Source organism: Piliocolobus tephrosceles, chromosome 3 (assembly GCF_002776525.5).
Source record: "Piliocolobus tephrosceles isolate RC106 chromosome 3, ASM277652v3, whole genome shotgun sequence".
NCBI lineage: Eukaryota > Metazoa > Chordata > Mammalia > Primates > Cercopithecidae > Piliocolobus > Piliocolobus tephrosceles.
Genome location: NC_045436.1, coordinates 61,766,391 through 61,787,585, shown reverse-complemented (window position 1 = coordinate 61,787,585; position 21,195 = coordinate 61,766,391). Strand labels below are relative to the sequence as shown.

The 21,195-nt window shown below is 38.9% G+C and overlaps 1 protein-coding gene across 1 annotated transcript in view; it reads left to right on the top strand.

Annotated features, from left to right (window-relative positions):
• INTU (inturned planar cell polarity protein) overlaps positions 1 to 21,195 on the top strand; it is a 90,681-nt gene that overhangs the window by 11,621 nt on the left and 57,865 nt on the right. The window contains exons 2-3 of the mRNA XM_023217614.3: positions 5,722 to 6,257; positions 18,945 to 19,030. Of these exons, the coding sequence (XP_023073382.2) occupies positions 5,722 to 6,257; positions 18,945 to 19,030 (622 nt within the window). The remainder of the gene's footprint in view (positions 1 to 5,721; positions 6,258 to 18,944; positions 19,031 to 21,195) is intronic.

Below are 21,195 nucleotides of genomic sequence, written 5' to 3'. Positions count from 1 at the left end.
GTTAATATTGTTATGTGTGAAGTTGATCCTGACATTATGATATTAGCTGGTTATTTTGCTCGTTAGTTGATGCAGTTTCTTCCTAGCATCGATGGTCTTTACAACTTGGCATATTTTTGCAGTGGCTGGTACCGGTTGTTCCTTTCCATGTTTAGTGCTTCCTTCTGGATCTCTTGTAGGGCAGGCCTGGTGGTGACAAAATCTCTCAGCATTTGCTTGTCTGTAAAGGATTTTATTTCTCCTCCACGTATGAAGCTTAGTTTGACTGGATTTGAAATTCTGGGTTGAAAATTCTTTTCTTTAAGAATGTTGAATATTGGTCCCCACTCTCTTCTGACTTGTAGAATTTCTGCTGAGAGATCTGCTGTTAGTCTGATGGGCTTCCCTTTGTGGGTAACCCAACCTTTTTGTCTGGCTGCCCTTAACATTTTTTCCTTCATTTCAACCTTGGTGAATCTGACAATTATGTGTCTTGGAGTTGCTCTTCTCGAGGAGTGTCTTTGTGGTGTTCTCTGTATTTCCTGAATTTGAATGTTGGCCTGCCCTGCTAGGTTGGGGAAGTTCTCTTGCGTGATATCCTACAGAGTGTTTTCCAACTTGGTTCCATTCTCCCCGTCACTTTCAGGCACACCAATCAGACGTAGATTTGATCTTTTCACATAGTCCCATATTTCTTGGAGGCTTTCTTCTGTTCTTTTTATTCTTTTTTCTCTAAACTTCTCTTCTTGCTTCATTTCGTTCATTTGATCTTCCATCTCTGATACCCTTTCTTCCATTTGATCAAATAGGCTACTGAAGCTTGTGCATGCGTCATGTAGTTCTCGTGCCATGGTTTTCAGCTCAGGTCCTTTAAGGACTTCTCTGCATTGGTTTTTCTAGTTAGCCATTCGTCTAATCGTTTTTCAAGGTTTTTAACTTCTGTGCCATGGGTTCAAACTTCCTCCTTTAGCTCAGAGAAGTTTGATCATCTGAAGCCTTCTTGTCTCAACTCATCAAAGTCATTGTCTGTCCAGCTTTGTTCCATTGCTGGTGAGGAGCTGTATTCCTTTGGAGGAACAGAGGCGCTCTGATTTTTAGAATTTTCAGTTTTTCTGCTCTGTTTTTTCCCCATCTTTGTGGTTTTATCTACCTTTGGTCTTTGATGATGGTGATGTACAGATGGGGTTTTGGTGTGGATGTCCTTTCTATTTGTTAGTTTTCCTTCTAACAGTCAGGACCCTCAGCTGCAGGTCTGTTGGAGTTTGCTGGAGATCCACTCCAGACCCTGTTTGCCTGGGTATCAGCAGCAGAGGCTGCAGAACAGCGAATATTGCTGAACAGTAAATGTTGCTGCCTGATTGTTCTTCTGGAAGTTTCGTCTCAGAGTGGTACCCAGCCTTGTGAAGTGTTAGTCTACCCCTACTGGGGGTGCCTCTCAGTTAGGCTACTTGGGGGTCAGGGACCCACTTGAGGAGGCAGTCTGTCTGTTCTCAGATCTCAGGGTCCGTGCTGGGAGAACCACTGCTCTCTTCAAAGCTGTCAGACAGGGACATTTAAGTCTGCAGAGGTTTCTGCTGCCTTTTGTTCAGCTGTGCCCTGCTCCCAGAGGTGGAGTCTACAGAGGCAGGCTTGCCTCCTTTAGCTATGGTGGGCTCCACCCAGTTCGAGCTTCCAGGCCTCTTTTTTTACCTACTCCAGCTTCAGCAATAGCGGGCGCCCCTCCCCCAGCCTGGCTGCCGCCTTGCAGTTGGATCTCAGACTGCTGTGCTAGCAATGAGCGAGACTCTGTGGGCGTGGAAGCCTCTGGGCCAGGCGTGGGATATAATCTCCTGGTGTGCCTTTTGCTAAGACCATTGGAAAAGCGAAGTATTAGGGTGGGAGTGACCCGATTTTCCAGGTGTTGTCTGTCACTGCTTTGCTTGGCTAGGAAAGGGAATTCCCTGACCCCTTGCACTTCCCGGGTGAGGGTATGCCTCGCCCTACCTCGGCTCATGTTTGGTGCGTTGCACACACTGTCATGCACCCACTGTCGGACAAACCCCAGTGAGATGAACCCGGTACCTCAGTTGGAAATGCAGAAATCACGCATCTTCTGCGTCTGTCACGCTGGGAGCTGTAGACTGGAGCTATTGCTATTTGACCATCTTGGAACCACTGCTATAATCTATTTTCAAGAAGAGGAAAACTAAAGCAATCAATCAGTCGATCTTAAAAAGGTTAAAATCGTAATAGAACAAAATTTGAACTCAGCTCTTCATGATTTCTCAGTTCATTTGCTTTTCAGTATAAGTTGCCCTTCTGTGTGGGGTCTCTAATATACACTTCCCTGTCTCTACCTCTTTATCTTCCTTTTAGTTTCTTCCTCTTTTTAAAAAATGTCTTTCTCTTCTTAAAATGATGTATTTTTAAAAATCTAGACATTAAGAGAATGGATCCCACATATCACTAGTGAAAATATAAATTGGTATAGTCTTTTGGGTAAAGATATATAGATATATATACACACACACACACACACACACACGTGTATATTGATGGTTCCTATAGCTTTGTGGTGGAAAAACAAGAACTGAACACAAAGCTTATCAGTAGGTGAATGACCAAATGTCCTACATCCTTGATATCGAATATTATGTAGCCACTAGTGATTTCTAAGCTGTATTGTTAAGTGAGAAATTATAAAGTTAAGTATATACCTTTATATAGGTACATATATAATGATTCCACTTTTTAAAAACAGTGACAGAATAACCCTATATGTGTTTGTATGTGATTATAAAGCATGGATTTTTTTAACAGTGTTCATGTGAGAGAGAGATAGTATGAGAAAATGACTTGTATTAAGATTGTGTTCCCATTTATTACAATGAGTCTGCACATGGGTGTGCACAAAAGGATGCATGAAAATATAGTCACCAACTAGAAATCCAGTCAACCTGAATCCTGCTCTCTCTCTCTCCCCACCTAATCAGTCTCAGAGTTCTGGTGATTCTCAAGAGTTTCTCAAATGTGTTTCCTACTTTCCATCTCTTCTATTGCTTTATTTGTCATTTTTGCCTCAACTACTGAAACAGCCCCCTGACTAGTCCTGCCTTGAGTCTTGTCCACCTCAAATCCACCAACCATTTACTTGCCAAAGTAGGCCTATCCAGGGATATCTAACACATAAACTCTCTACTTAAAACTCTTTGTTGATGCCTTCTCACCTGCACTACAAAAGCCAAACCCCTTAGGGTGATCTAAAAACCCTGGCAAAACTAGGGCTTGACCACTTCTGTCATTCCCCACCTTCCACATTTACTCTGGCAACTGCAGACTGCCAGTGGTTCTCCGTCTAGGCCATAGGGACTATCATCAGGTCTTTGCTTATGCTGTTACTCCTGTTTGAAATCCTCTTCACAGCTTTCCCTTCAGCTCCCCATCTCTCTCCCTCCCCCATTTATCCTTTTCAAACTGATTTCTGGGGTCTCCCTGATCTCCCCTCAACTTCCAGCTAGGCTAAGCTGTTGACTCTCCTATATGGCTAAGCTGGGTGACTCTCCTGTATGGCTCTGTCTTGTACTTACCCTGTGTACTGTCATGAATTCTTCCTCACTTTCTCTTTACTAACCGAGGGCAGGAACTGACATTCTCATCATTGTAATTCTGGTACTTACCACAGTTCCTGACGCTGTTTAGTTGCTCCACAATTGAATGCCAAGATGCTATCCCCTTGGCCCCCACCTGCTTGGATTGGATCTTTGAATCATAACCAGAAGTGATTTCACATTCAAATTTTAGAGATTGAAATGAATCATCTTCGTATTTAGCAAGTGGAAAAAAATGTTTCTTTTATATATCTCTAATACAAATAACTTACCAGGTTGAAAGGGTGAGATAATAAGGCTGATACACTTTATTCATTGTTTAAATTGATATTATATATATTAAATTGATACATATGTTTTTAAGTAATTAATGTGCAGTCATGGTATTTACACTGTAGCAATTAAAATTAAGGTAGCTTTGTTATCTAAATGATTATGGTGGGGATATAGTTATTTAGACTCTCGAGTAGAACTGCATAGTTATTTAAATATTGATTCTGTGGGTACAGATAGGTATGGTTGAAATAAGCGATATTTGGTTAATAATCTGTAACAAGTGAGGCTTAGTGTCTATGATGATGCTACACACTGGGAACCAACAAGTCCCAAAGAAATGTTAGTTTTGATATTTTGAGCTTGTTAGGCATTATTTTTAAATGACTCATATGTAGTTGAAAATTTTATATTAACAACCAGCCACAGATGAGAGCAGTGGTTAGTTTGAGTTGAGTAATAGAATAGTATATTTTGGGGACTAATTTTCAAAGTATTTAGTAAGAGACATTTGACTTTTAAGTTAAAAGAACTGGAGTTGCTAATAAACACTGCAGAAAACAGAAATGTCTTCTATCTGATTTAATGATTACAACACAAATTATACTCTTTCAGGCCGGGATATTACAGTTCATGTTTCTGAAAAGACTCTCTACATGTTAATTTTTCTGCTATAACTAGTTTCACTTTAAAGAAGAGCAGTTTGAAAGGTAAACTGTTCATAACATTGAACAGGGTAGAGTTTAGGTTTGTTACCATGAGTATGTTTGCTTCTTAATGCTATTTCAATCATTTTAATAGCAGTAATTTGGTTTTTTTCAGCAGCATACTTCCCAGTTAAAAATATTTTTTATAATCACATGATGAATTATGTAATATATGCTTTGTTTTTTCTACTACAGTTTTTCATAAAAAGGAGCTTTATGGAAATTATAGACTGTAAAGTGATCATTACTATATTAACTGTGATTATAAATGGGTTGTTTTCAGGGCAGATTTTAGTTCATGGTGAAGTGAGTGTTTCTGTTTTGAAAACTTATGTAAAAGTCTGTTAAAGCTGGTAGGCTTTAGCTTTCATTTTAACCTGACAACCATCCTAAATAATTTATATGCAAATAATATATTTTCATGTACAATTTCCTAATGGCATACTTCTGTGGATATAATTGCATAATCAACTGCTAATGCAAATTATCATTCAGTGAAATTGTTTAAAGTGAACAGTAACCACACAGTGGTTGATTTAATTTTTTTCAACTCATAGATTCTATAAGGGGACCGGCCGGGCGCGGTGGTTCAAGCCTGTAATCCCAGCACTTTGGGAGGCCGAGACGGGTGGATCACGAGGTCAGAAGATCAAGACCATCCTGGCTAACACGGTGAAACCCCGTCTCTACTAAAAAATACAAAAATCTAGCCAGGCGAGGTGGCGGGCGCCTGTAGTCCCAGCTACTCGGGAGGCTGAGGCAGGAGAATGGCGTAAACCCGAGAGGAGGAGCTTGCAGTGAGCTGAGATCCGGCCACTGCACTCCAGCCCGGGCGGCAGAGCGAGACTCCGTCTCAAAAAAAAAAAAAAAAAAAGATTCTGTAAGGGGACCATCTTTTTTTTTCATTGGTTTTCCTTTCTATTGCTATGCCTTTTTGATTCCTTCTCCCCCAACTCCTATTCTTCAAAGCTCTACAAAAAAAGCATCCTATAGAAAATAATGTTGAGGCTCACAATAAATTAGAAATAGTACGGATAATTTGAAATAATAAAGAAGTTTCACCCTTTCCCATCTTCCTGCTCCCCAGCCTCTACCCTCACCCCCATGCCAGGATGACATGCCTTTTTTTGTATATATTGGACTGCTATTAAGATTATCTTTTCTCTCTTTCATAGTGATCTTGAGCCTGAATGGCTGGACAGTGTGCAGAAAAATGGAGAGCTGTTTTATTTGGAATTGAGTGAGGATGAAGAAGAAAGCCTCCTTCCTGAGACACCAACTGTGAACCATGTCAGGTTCAGTGAAAATGAGATTATCATTGAAGATGATTACAAAGAAAGAAAAAAGTATGAACCCAAACTCAAGCAGTTTACCAAAATTTTAAGAAGGAAAAGACTTTTACCCAAGCGCTGCAATAAAAAAAATAGCAATGACAATGGACCAGTATCCATTCTAAAGCATCAGTCCAATCAGAAGACAGGAGTCATTGTCCAACAGCGGTACAAAGATGTGAATGTTTATGTAAACCCCAAAAAGCTAACTGTCATCAAAGCCAAAGAGCAGCTCAAGCTTCTGGAAGTGCTGGTTGGAATTATTCATCAGACCAAGTGGAGCTGGAGAAGAACTGGAAAGCAGGGTGATGGAGAGAGGCTTGTGGTCCATGGCCTGCTGCCAGGGGGATCTGCTATGAAGAGTGGTCAGGTACTCATTGGTAAGTGTTGCTGGTACACATCCATCCTTGTTTACAGAGATACATGATTAACGATGACACCTTGCAGGCAATGTGATAAAAACAATTATATACAGTCTCCACAGATTAAGAACTGATGAATGACATTTGGTACAGTAGAGAAACGGTTACACATGGTGCACTACAAGGTACAGTGTTCTTAAAATACCCAGTTCAGCGTGTTGAACGTGTGTGTGCCTTGTTCAGGCCAAGAAATAGCATACCTAATTTTCAAGTTTTGAATTATATAATTTTATTTCATCTTGGTTATATTTACTGATGAGAAAAAAAAGTTGATCATAGAGTGATAATTTAGGTTTGAATGGCTATATCCAGTAACAGGATACAAAAATATATAATTTATGAATAAAAATACTTTTAAATTGTATGTTTGCACTTGAGTACACTAAGTTCTTGGAGTGGTTTGCAACTGTTTCATCTGGCATATTTAGCAATGAGTGGTATTATACATAAATTTCCTTTTAAGGGCGTGTGTCATAAAATATATGTGTCATAAAATATCCCACCAATTTTCAAGAAAAATAAACCCACAAGTTATTCTAAATATATATTAAGATGAGCATTTTGTGTTGCTGATAAATTTTAAGCTGTTAGATACAATGTTTGAGTTAGTAGCAATCTTATTACTTAAAGATAAATGAGTCAAATGTGAGGATGTATCATTACTAAAATTTAAAAGTAATAAATTCTAGAAGCGGACAGTCTCTTAAGTTTATCTAGCATAAGAGGTTTAAATGAAGAACATTTACAGATACATTTACAAATATTTCCAACTTTAAATCTGAATTTTATGTTTGTTCACCGATTTGGCAATTTGTTTTTTTAGCATCTGCTAAGTGCCAGGAATAAAAGATTACTTTACTGATCCAATTATTTCTTGAAAGGAGCTATGTTTTAGTGGAAGAGATGGGTTACAGATAGGCAGGCAGTTCCTCACTGTCTGATAAGTATCATCACAGGGAGGATCATATACAATCTTGTAGGAAGGGCATCTGTGGCAAAGTATGTGTTCCAGAATGATCTCAACAGGATCTGCACACTTTCTTAAAACGTAGTGTTGATACTTCTCCCACAGAGAGTTGTGCTCTTTGTCATTGAATCTGAGTGGGCTGGTGACTACAGCTTAATTGGTGCCATGTGACTTAAGAGGTTGGATCATAAAAAGTGATGCAGCTTCTGCCTGGTTATTTTGGGGATACTTGCCCTTAGAACCCAGTCACCCTTATGTGAAGAGGCCAAGACACCAGTGATCCAACTGTATTCCCAGCTGAAGCCCTCGCCACCAGATTTGAGTGAGAAGCCTTTAAGATGACTCCACCCCCAACCACCATCTGGCTGTAACTGCATGAGGAATCCCAAGTGAGAACCACAGCTGGCCCCAGTTAACCCCAGAACCAGGAGAGATGATAAATGATTGTTGTTGTTATATATTGATGGAGTTTTGCTCTTGTCACCCAGGCTAGAGTTCTATGGCGCCATCTTGGCTCATTTAAACCTCCACCTCCCAAGTTCAAGTGATTCTCCTGCTTCAGCCTCCCAAGTAATTGGGGTTACAGGCACCCACCACCATGCCTGGATAATTTTTTTTGTATTTTTTAGTAGAGACAGAGTTTCACCATGTTGGTCAGGCTGGTCTTGAACTCCTGACCTCAGGTGATCCACCCACCTCGGCCTCCCAAAGTGCTGGGATTACAGGCATGAGCCACCACACCCGGCCAATTGTCGTTTTAAGCCTCAAAATTATTTGGATAGGCCTGGCTTGGTGGCTCACACTTGTAATCTCAGCACTTTGAGAGGCCACGGTGGGCAGATCACTTGAGGCCAGGGGTTTGAGATCAGCCTGGCCAATATGGCAAGACCTCGTGTCTACTAAAAATACAAAACTTAGCTGGACCTGGTGGTGCATGCCTGTAATCTCATCTACTGGGGAGGCTAGGGCATGAGAATCACTTGAACCTGGGAGGCAGAGGTTGCAATGAGCCAAGATTATACCACTACACTACAGCCTGGGGAACACAGAGAGACTCTGTCTCAAAAAAAAAAAAAAAATTGTTTGGATGACTGATTATGCAGCAATAGATGACTGGAACAGAGGCTAATACATACTTACATTCCCTTGGGTCCTCAACTTTCCTTCTTGTGAAATGATAGGATTGAACTAAATATCTCTATGGTTTGTTCTTTTAGTTCTGTAAAAGGAGCCAGAATTCATTTAACATGCTCCCCTTTCAGTGGTGTTTCCTGTAAGTTGGTCGTTAGATCTTGAGGCCTATCAAACATATTTTATAGGTGGTCTGTGTGCTTCCATCAAGAACAATATATTATCTGCTGTTTTTCTTTTTATGATATTAGCAGTTATTGATGACCATTGCCTGGATCCATTAATTCATTGAGGAACTGCAAAATGGTGATATTCCAATTCTGTCTGTCTTTCTCGATATTTCATTTAGACTACTTTCATAAAAAGAAACTCCCCATCACCTCTGTTTGGTAACCTTGACATATGGTTCAGACAGGAAAGGCAGGATAAATGTCTAATTTTTCTTCTTTTAACAGTTTTCACAAAAACAAGTTGGTACCATTATTCAAGGACTTCTAGAATGGTAGGTTGGGAGGGGCCCTAATTCTCTCTAGTTTAGTGCCCACATATTATAGATGAGGGATTGAGATTGAAACTCAAAAAAAAGTGTAACAAAATTTATTGTTAGTAAATGCACTGGCAGAAAACATTGAGTTTTGAATGTATAAAATGGCAGTATAGTAACTGCTTTTCAAAAACCAAATTCCCTTTCCCTGAAGTCAAATTTGGCTTAATTTAAAGAATCAATTTTAATTCACAATTTGATCTCATTTTTCTGTCCCATACATATTTGCCACTCCTTCTGTCCATAAATCCCCACCTGTAACAAGCAAGGCTGATTTATTTTTTTTCCTAACTGACCACCAGATACATGTTGTATGTCCATCTTTGTTTTTTAGCATTCGTGGTTCCTTTTTTGGTGCATCACAAAGATTGCTTTATATTATTAGGCTAGTGCATTCATCTTCTATTGCTGCCGTGACAAATTACCACAAAATTAGTGGTTTAAAACATACAAATTTATCATCTTGCAATAATGTAAGCCAGAAATCTAAAATGGGTCTTCTTGTATGAAAATCAAGGTATCCACAGGGCTACATTCCTTTTGGAGGCCCCAGGGAGGAATCCCATTCCTTGGCCAGCTTTCAGAGGCTACCTGCATTCTTCGGCGTGTGGTCCTGTCCTCCATAATCAAAGCCAGCAGCATAGCATCCTCCAGTCTCTCTCATGCTGACCCTGACACTTCTGCCTTCCTCCTATAAAGACCTTTATGATTACCTGAGGACCACTGGGATAATCTTCCAATCTTTTAAGTTAATTACAGCTGCAAAGTCCTTTTTGCTGTGTAAGGCAATTATGCTGCCTACCACAGTGGGGGTTTCTTGGTAAAATATGAGTTTTTTTCTTTTTGCAATAGTAATAATATACGTTCATTGTAGACAATTTAGAAAATACAATTAAGCAAAAAAAGAAAAATTCGCTATACCCAAAGATAACATTTTGATATATATCCTTCCCTTTTCCTACTTTTATATACAAGAATTTTTTGTCAAAAATAATGTCTTAATTTGTATATTCATTTTATATATAGTATAAACACAACAGTAAACAAACTTTTGCATATATATTTTCATAGCCCTTGGTGCCTTATGTAGTAGCCCTTTAGTACACATATGTTGTTTGATATTAAGTATCTACTGAGAAATTGATGGCTTTTTTCATATAATTAACTTTACATTGAGGAACTGTGATAAACTGGTTTCTTAAAATATTTTATTTGGTTCTTAAATATATCTCTTAATAAAAATTTTCTCTTATTTCTACCCATCAATAATTCCCAGGCCATTTCTTATTTAACAATGCAAACCAATCATATAGTTCATTTCCTTTTAGCCTTTGAAATGGGACAGAGCATATTAATGACTCCTGTGTACTTATTGAGAAAGACCTTTCCTGGAGTGTAAGACGTTCACAACAAAGGTGTGATGTCCAGGAAGCCGGCCATGTCTGAGTCACTTCACAGAAGTGCTCAGAAACACTAGAGGAAAACAAATGTCTGGGAGAATGAGAAGTGGATTTAATACTTATTTCGTAGAATGGGAAAATTTTCTACTAAACATTTAAAAATATTGAGTATACTACACTTGCTTTAAAAATTTATTTTCATATATTTTTATGATGAGCCATCTCCTCTTTTTAGAGGTTTGTTAGACTTGATACTTTTAGATGATACTCCCTATAACACTCAGCTATATAACACTCAGGCATGTATTCATTAGGATTTAGAGGAAAAAGTCATTTGGGATATCATCCAATGGAATTTTAGTTTAAAGTAACAAATTTAAAATGGTTTTACTATTTCTGTGCCCTGAGGATAACACCTATAGACAACAGAACTAATCATTAGGATAGGCCAAAAGTGATTTCATTTTACATTGGCACAGCTATACTGTGTCTATCATTCCTTTATTTTTTTTTTTAAATCACTACAGCTATAAGTAATTTGACATAGTACTCTTGTTTAATCTCTTATGCAGGAGAAATTAAACAGGCATCTTGTTGTGTCTTTTTTTTTTTTCCAAGTGGACTTCAAGTTGAAAGGTTATTTTACTCCGCAAGTTCTTACTTTTAAGAAAAGTTTGTCCGAAGTGTTGTAATAGTTAACCATCATAATGACTTGGTGCCCATGCTTGCAAAACTCTCATCTGAATTGTATCTCTTGAGCATCTAAAGCTAGTTCAAGCTTTCACCATTGGCCTAAGAACCTACTCCTGCTCACTCTGCACTTAACCCTGTTCTCATTCAATAGAGATATCAAGGAGAGGAAGGAAAAAAAGGAGGAATAGCAGTACCTAAAGTGTCAACATTTTCATCTGTTTGCCAACCCTACAGATGGCCAAGTGATGCCTAATGATGGGTTGCCTTAAAGGAAAGGAACTCTGTACTTAGGGAACACCAATGTTTTATAAAAAACAGTTATTAATAATAAGATATTGAGCACAGCATTGACCTTATTATACCATTTGGAAAGCAAGCTTGACCTTTGCTCAGGATGGAAACACTATCTCTGTTGTCCAAGGCTGTTCATTACACAAACATCTTTGAAAAGACAGTCTATTTTTTATTTGCGGAGGGGGCGCCCAAGATGGCCGAATAGGAACAGCTCCAGCCTCCAGCTCCCAGCGTGAGTGACACAGAAGATGGGTGATTTCTGCATTTTCAACTGAGGTACCAGGTTCATCTTACTTGGGCATGTCAGACAGTCGGTGCTGGTCAGTGGGTGCAGCCCAACCAGCGAGAGCTGAAGCAGGGCGAGGCATCGCCTCATCTGGGAAGCACAAGGGGGAAGGGAATTCCTTTACCTAGCCAAGGGAAACTGAGACACAAAACACCTGGAAAATTGGGTAACTCCCACGCTAATACTGCACTTTACCAAGGGTCTTAGCAAACGGCACGCTAGGAGATTATATCCCATGCCTGGCCCAGAGGGATCCACGCCCACAGAGCCTCCCTCATTGCTAGCACAGTAGTCTGAGATCTAACTGCAAGGCAGCAGTGAGGTTGGGGAATGGGCACATGCCGTTGCTGAGGCTTAAGTAGGTAAACAAAGCCGCTGGGAAGCTCGAACTGGGTGGAGCCCACCGCAGCTCAAGGACGCCTGCCTGCTTCTGTAGACTCCACCTCTGGGGACAGGGCATAGCTAAACAAAAAGCAGCAGAAACCTCTGCAGACTTAAATGTCCCTGTCTGACAGCTTTGAAGAGAGCAGTGGTTCTCCCAGCACAGAGGTTGAGATCTGAGAATGGACAGACTGCCTGCTCAGGTGGATCCCTGACCCCTGAGTAGCCCAACTGGGAGACATCCCCCACTAGGTGCAGATGGACACCTCACACCTCACATGGCTGGGTACACCTCTGAGATGAAGCTTCCAGAGCAAGAATCAGACAGCAACACTTACTGTTCAGCAATATTCTATCTTCTGCAGCCTCTGCTGCTGATACCCAGGCAAACAGGGTCTGGAGTGGACCTCAAGCAAACTCCAACAGACCTGCAGCTGAGGGTCCTGACTGTTAGAAGGAAACTAACAAACGGAAAGGACACCCACACCAAAACCCCATCAGTACATCACCATCATCAAAGACCAAAGGCAGATAAAACCACAAAGATGGGGAAAAAGCAGGGCAGAAAAGCTGGAAATTCAAAAAATGAGAGCACATCTCCCCCTCCAAAGGAATGTGGCTTATCGCCAGGATGGAACAAAGTTGGACGGAAAATGACTTTGATGAGTTGAGAGAAGAAGGCTTCAGTAGATCAAACTTCTCAGAGCTAAAGGAGGAACTACGTACCCAGTGCAAAGAAACTAAAAACCTTGAAAAAAGAATGGAAGAATGGATAACTAGAATAACCAATGCAGAGAAGTCCATAAACGAACTGATAGAGATGAAAACCATGACACAAGAACTATGTGACAAATGCACAAGCTTCAGTAACCAACTCGATCAACTGGAAGAAGTAGTATCAGTGATTGAAGATCAAATGAATGAAATGAAACAAGAAGAGAAATGTAGAGAAACAAGAGTAAAAAGAAATGAACAAAGCCTCCAAGAAATATGGGATTATGTGAAAAGACCAAATCTACGTCTGTTTGGTGTGCCTGAAAGTGACGGGGAGAATGGAACCAAGTTGGAAAACACTCTGCAGGATATTATCCAGGAGAACTTCTCCAACCTAGCAGGGCAGGCCAACATTCAAATTCAGGAAATACAGAGAATACCACAAAGATACTCCTCGAGAAGAGCAACTCCAAGACACATAATTGTCAGATTCACCAAGGTTGAAATGAAGGAAAAAATGTTAAGGGCAGCCAGAGAGAAAGGTCAGGTTTCCCACAAAGGGAAGCCCAACAGACTAACAGCGGATCTCTCAGCAGAAACTCTGCAAGGCAGAAGAGAGTGGGAGCCAATATTCAACATTCTTAAAGAAAAGAATTTTCAACCCAGAATTTCATATCCAGCCAAACTAAGTTTCATAAGTGAAGGAGAAATAAAATTCTTTGCAGACAAGCAAATGCTTAGAGATTTTGTTACCACCAGGCCTGCCCTACAAGAGCTCCTGAAGGAAGCACTAAACATGGAAAGGAACAACCAGTACCAGCCACTGCAAAAACATGCCAAAATGTAAAGACCTTCTGTACTAGGAAGAAACTGCAGCAACTAACGAGCAAAATAACCAGCTAATATCATAATGACAGGATCAACTTCACATATAACAGTATTAACCTTAAATGTAAATGGGCTAAATGCTCCAACTAAAAGACACAGACTGGCAAATTGGATAAAGAGTCAAGACTCATCAGTTTGCTGTACTCAGGAGACCCATCTCACATGCAGAGACACACATAGGCTCAAAATAAAGGGATGGAAGAAGATCTACCAAACAAATGGAAAACAAAAAAAGGCAGGAGTTGCAATCTGAATCTCTGATAAAACAGACTTTAAAACATCAAAGATCAAAAGAGACAAAGAAGGCCATTACATAATGGTAAAGAGATCGATTCAACAAGAAGAGCTAACTATGCTAAATATAATGCACCCAATACAGGAGCACCCAGATTGATAAAGCAAGTCCTTAGAAACTTACAAAGAGACTTAGACTCCCATACAATAATTATGGGAGACTTTAACACCCCACTGTCAACATTAGACAGATCAACGAGACAGAAAGTTAACAAGGATATCCAAGAATTGAACTCAACTCTTCACCAAGCGGACCTAATAGACATCTATAGAACTCTCCACCCCAAATCAACAGAATATACATTCTTCTCAGCACCACATCCCACTTATTCCAAAACTGACACATAGTTGGAAGTAAAGCACTCCTCAGCAAATGTACAAGAACAGAAATTATAACAAACTGTCTCTCAGACCACAGTGCAATCAAACTAGAACTCAGGACTAAGAAGCTCAATCAAAACCACTCAACTACATGGAAACTGAACAACTTGCTCCTGAATGACTACTGGGTACATAACGAAATGAAGGCAGAAATAAAGATGTTCTTTGAAACCAATGAGAACAAAGATACAACATACCAGGATCTCCAGGACACATTTAAAGTAGTTTGCAGAGGGAAATTTATAGCACTGAATGCCCACAAGAGAAAGCAGGAAAAATCTAAAACTGACACCCTAACATCACAATTAAAAGAACTAGAGAAGCAAGAGAAAACACATTTAAAAGCCAGCAGAAGGCAAGAAATGACTAAGATCAGAGCAGAGCTGAAGGAGATAGAGACACAAAAAACCCTCCAAAAAATCAATGAATCCATGAGCTGGTTTTTTGAAAATATCAACAAAATTGATAGACCCCTAGCAAGACTAATAAAGAAGAAAAGAGAGAAGAATCAAATAGACGCAATAAAAAATGATAAAGGGGATGTCACCAGCGACCCCACAGAAATACAAACTACCATCAGAGAATACTATAAACACCTCTAGTCAAATAAACTAGAAAACCTAGAAGAAATTGATAAATTCCTGGACACATACACTCTCCCAAGTCTAAACCAGGAAGAAGTTGAATCCCTGAATAGACCAATAGCAGACTCTGAAATTGAGGCAATAATTAATAGCCTACCAACCAAAAAAAGTCCAGGACCAGACGGATTCACAGCCGAATTCTACCAGAGGTACAAGAAGGAGCTGGTACCACTCCTTCTGAAACTATTCCAATAAATAGAAAAAGAGGGAATCCTCCCTGACTCATTTTATGAGGCCAACATCATCCTGATACCAAAGCCTGGCAGAGACACAACAAAAAAAGAGAATTTTAAACCAATATCCCTGATGAACATCGATACAAAAATCCTCAGTAAAATACTGGCAAACTGAATCCAGCAGCACATCAAAAAGCTTATCCACCATGATCAAGTGGGCTTCATTCCTGGGATGCAAGGCTGGTTCAACATACGCAAAGCAGTAAACATAATCCAGCATATAAACAGAACCAAAGACAAAAACCACACGATTATCTCAATAGATGCAGAAAAGGCCTTTGACAAAATTCAACACCCTTCATGCTAAAAGCTCTCAATAAATTCGTATTGATGGAACGTATCTCAAAATAATAAGATCTATTTATGACAAACCTGCAGCTAATATCATACTGAATGGGCAAAAACTGGAAGCATTCCCTTTGAAAACTGGCACAAGACAGGGATGCCCTCTCTCACCTCTCCTATTCAACATAGTGTTGGAAGTTCTGGCTAGGGCAATCAGGCAAGAGAAAGAAATAAGGGGTATTCAATTAGGAAAAGAAGAAGTCAAGTTGTCCCTGTTTGCAGATGACATGATTGTATATTTAGAAAACCCCATCGTCTCAGGCCAAAATCTCCTTAAGCTGATAAGCAACTTCAGCAAAGTCTCAGGATAGAAAATCGATGTGCAAAAATCACAAGCATTCTTATGCACCAATAACAGAGATCCAAGTCATGAATGAACTCCCATTCACAATTTCTTCAAAGAGAATAAAATACCTAGGAATCCAACTTACAAGGGATGTGAAGGACCTCTTCAAGGAGAACTACAAACCACTGCTCAGTGAAATAACAGAGGACACAAACAAAAGGAAGAAAATACCATGCTCATGGATAGGAGGAATCAATATCGTGAAAATGGCCATACTGCCCAAGGTAATTTATAGATTCAATGCCATCCCCATTAAGCTACCAATGACTTTCTTCACAGAATTGGAAAAAACTGCTTTAAAGTTCATATGGAACCAAAAAGGAGCCCGCATTGCCAAATCAATTCTAAGCCAAAAGAACAAAGCTGGAGGCATCACGCTACCTGACTTCAAACTATACTACAAGGCTACAGTAACCAAAACAGCATAGTACTGGTACCAAAACAGAGATATAGACCAATGGAACAGAACAGAGCCTTCGGAAATAATACCACACATCTACAGCCATCTGATCTTTGACAAACCTGAGAGAAACAAGAAATGGGGAAAGGATTCCCTATTTAATAAATGGTGCTGGGAAAATTGGCTAGCCATAAGGAGAAAGCTGAAACTGGATCCTTTCCTTACTCCTTATATGAAAATTAATTCAAGATGGATTAGAGACTTAAATGTTAGACCTAATACCATAAAAACCCTAGAAGAAAACCTAGTTAATACCATTCAGGACATAGGCATGGACAAGGACTTCATGTCTAAAACACCAAAAGCAATGGCAACAAAAGCCAAAATTGACAAATGGGATCTAATTGAGCTAAAGAGCTTCTGCACAGCAAAAGAAACTACCATCAGAGTGAACAGGCAACCTACAGAACGGGAGAAAATTTTTGCAATCTACCCATCTGACAAAGGGCTAATATCCAGAATCTACAAAGAACTCAAACAAATTTACAAGAAAAAACAACCCCATCAAAAAGTGGGCAAAGGATATGAACAGACATTTCTCAAAAGAAGACATTTATGCAGCCAACAGACACATGAAAAAATGCTTATCATCACTGGCCATCAGAGGAATGTAAATCAAAACCACAATGAGATACCATCTCACACCAGTTAGAATGTCGATCATTAAAAAGTCAGGAAACAACAGGTGCTGGAGAGGATGTGGAGAAATAGGAACACTTTTACACTGTTGGTGGGACTGTAAACTAGTTCAACCATTGTGGAAAACAGTGTGGCGATTCCTCAAGGATCTAGAACTGGAAATACCATTTGACCCAGCCATCCCATTACTGGGTATATACCCAAAGGATTATAAATCATGCTGCTATAAAGACACATGCACACGTATGTTTATTATGGCACTATTCACAATAGCAAAGACTTGGAATCAACCCAAATGTCCATCAGTGACAGACTGGATTAAGAAAATGTGGCACATATACACCATGGAATACTATGCAGCCATAAGAAGGATGAGTTCGTGTCCTTTGTAGGGATATGGATGCAGCTGGAAACCATCATTCTCAGCAAACTGTCGCAAGAACAGAAAACCAAACACCACATGTTCTCACTCATAGGTGGGAATTGAACAATGAGATCACTCGGACACAGGAAGGGGAACATCACATACCGGGGCCTATTGTGGGGCGTGGGGGGGAGGGGGGAATAGCATTAGGAGATATATCTAATGTAAATGACGAGTTAAGGGGTGCAGCACACCAACACGGCACATGTATACACATGTAACAAACCTGCATGTTGTGCACATGTACCCTAGAACTTAAAGTATAATAATTAAAAAAAAAAAAGGAAAAGAAAAGACAGTCAAGATCAAAGACTCTCAATGCCTCGGCCTATAAGATGTGCAGAAACATGAGACTTATGAAGAATTGTCTACCAATGCAATTCTACATATACTGGTTGAGTACTCCTTATTCAAAATACCTGGAACCAGAAATGCTTCCGATTTTTTTTTTTTTTTTTTTTTTTTGGAATATTGCATTATGTTTACCTGTTGAACATCCCAAGTCTGATAATCCCAAATCCAAAATGCTCCAATGAACGTTTCCTTTGAGGGTCAGGTTGGTGCTCAAAATATTTTGAATTTTGGAGCATTTTGGGTTTTCAATTTTTGGATTTGGGGTGCTCAACCTTTATACATGTTTGTTATCCATCTTCCCCAAAGACTATTAAGCTCCCTGAGGGTAGAGATTTTGTCTTTGTTCAGTTCTTTTTCTCTAGTGCTTAGAGCAGTGCCTGGCACACAGTAAGTGCTCAGTAAATATTTGGTAAGTGAATGGATGAATATGAATTATTTCATCAATTTCCTAATAATATATTTAGGAATGATGAGAAAAATAACTTTGGTATGTCTATATTTCTAATAATATAGCTTACTGGTATTTTGATAGTATCTTTAATTATATTCTGAAAGTAAGTTTCCATTTCAACACTGATCTTTATTTTATTGTCAGATTTGGAAAACATCTGACATGTTTTCCTAAGTACATGTTTTCCTAAGTACATGGAAAAGGAAATTTTTTACCAAACATGCAGTGTATTTTGATATGGTTGGGGCCTTTGAAGCAAAGAACTGTGTGTAGACCTAGATCAGTAACAGAAGTGAATACCATAGCATATTGTGTTACGATGTGCCACATGGATTTAATTAGAATTTCAGCTGGGCTTTTTTTTGTTTTGTTTTTTGTTTTGTTTTGTTTTGTTTTTACTGTGGGTCTAAGTGGTTAGATTCAGTTTTGTCAAGTACAGTATTTGGTTCATGCTATAAATTTTCCATTTGTTCTTTGGATTTACATAATTCTCCCAATTGCATCAAGAATAAAAATATTTATCTTTTTAAATATTTATAGGTTGTATTATTTATGGTGTAATGATGGGCAGTATCACAGATTAAGAGGAGTAAAGTTAGGAGATTAGCCCTGCCACCAATGAGCTGTATAAACTTGGACAAGTTCGTGCTTGTCTGTGCCACATTTCTCACTGAACTTTGAGGAGGTCAGAGTAGCTGTTTAATGTTCCAATTCTAGACCTCTATCGTTTTGGATATTAATAAAACTATCTTTTATTGTTATTCTGGTTTCAGGTGATGTCCTTGTTGCTGTGAATGATGTTGATGTTACTACTGAAAACATCGAGAGAGTTCTGTCTTGCATTCCTGGACCTATGCAGGTATGGACATTCTTTTTCTATATTTTATGATGTTATATAAAATAAATATATCCTGCACTATTTTCCTTTTTAAGCTTCTGAAAAGTATCATGTATAACGGATGAGTTACATTGGAATTGGCTATTTAAGAAAATTTAGCTCTTGCTAATATTATTAGCTTTTGGAGATTATTCTAAAAAGAGAGAAAAATATCTGCAAATAAAATTCTACGTAAAGCAGTAACAGTAACAGTAATGAAAATATATATAATTACAAACTTCCCATTATAACTACCATATATGCTTATGACAATCTAGTTCCTAGAAGAGTCATTTTAAATAGTCATGGAGTTTTCTGTTCTCTGACTTACTAAGATCACTGTTGCTATAAAGTTTTTTTTCCAATGTGATTTTATTTTAAAAACAAATTATACAAGTTTCTTGATTTTTTTTTTTTTTTTTTTTTTTGTCATTTAATTAAGCTTTTCTCCTGGACTTTTGTTTGGCTACTTAATGAATTATTTTTCAGTCCTTGTAGATAGAAATAAATTTATTGTATAAAAAGTCATTTTGATACCCTAAACATTGACACTGTGTATCGTAAATGACATTTTTCAGTTATTAGGGTTATTTTGTGAGTGCTATACCTTTTGGTAACAGAGTGTACCATGAATATTCTGTTCTAGATAGCATCAGGAATTAGTGTTCTCTTTTTGGGGGCATAGGGAAGATGATATGCTTTATATGGGTTAGAGCAGGGGTCCCCAAATCCTGGGCCATGGACTGGTAGTGGTTCATGGCCTATTAGGAACTGGACTCCATAGCAGGAAGTGAGCAGTGGGCAAGCGAGCAAAGGTTCATCTGTATTTACAGCTGCTCCCCATCGCTCACATTAGTGTCTGAGCTCCACCTCCTGTTAGATCAGCAGTGGCATTAGATTTTCCTAGGAGCACGAACCCTATTGTGAACTGTGCATGCAAGGAAGGGATCTAGGTTATATGCTCCTTATAAGAATCTAATGCCTGATGATTTGTCACTGTCTCCCATCACCCCCAGATGGGACCATCTAGTTGCAGGAAAACAAATTCAGCGTTCCCACTGATTGTACATTATGGTGAGTTATATAATTATTTCATTATATATTACAATGTATTATAATAATAATAGAAATAAAATGCTATGTATTATCCCTGAGTGAGGGATCCCCTTTTCTTCTTATGTTGGTTGCAGGTGTGCTTCCAGTATTACCAGAGTTCAATCATGTCTCTTCTTCTTCAAAAATATGAAAAGTTATGTTTACAGTAGAATCACATTATATTTATATTTAATTAACCTTTGCAAATTCAGCTGTGCACACTTAGCAGAAGAAAAAGGGAGAGAAAGAAATAAGGATTTAAATATTTTGGACCAGTTCCATCCACAATTAACCCATCCTTTTTAAACACGCAAGAGTAGTCAGGTATACATTTATTGTATACTTTATTTCTATTATTATGAAATAATTCTACAACTCACCATAATGTAGAATCAGTGGGAACCCTGAGCTTGTCTTCCTGCAATTAGACAGTCCTATCTGCGGGTGACAGGAGACAGTGAGAGATTATCACGCATTAGATTATCATAAGGAGTGCACAGCCTAGATCCCCCACATGCACAGTTCCCAATAGGTTTTGTGCTCCTGGGAGAATCTAATGTCACCACTGATGTGACAGGAGGTAGAGCTCAGGTGGTAATGTGAATGATGCGGAGTGGCTGTAAATATGGATGAAGCTTCACTCACTGGCCACTCACCTCCTGCTATCCCACCTGATTCCTAATGGTTCTGATACCTGTCCGTGGCCTGAGGTTGACGACCCCTGATGTAAGAAGATGCCCTTATCCTTAGGAGAGACCTGCTAAAGTACTTAGGGACGATGTATTAAAATACCTGCAAATAATTTTCAAATGGTTCAGCCAAGAAACTTAAAAATACATATAGAGAAAGGAGTATGGAAGGAAAGGAAAGGAAGACCAGAGAGAAGAGACAAAATGAAGCAAATGTGACAAAATGTTAACAATAGTGCCATTAGATGTGGGATTATGGGCGATCACTGTACTTTTCTTACAACTTTTCTGTAGTTTCAAAATTTCTGAAATAAAATGTTGATTTTAAAAAGAGGTTTTCAAAAATTTAAATGACAAGAACAA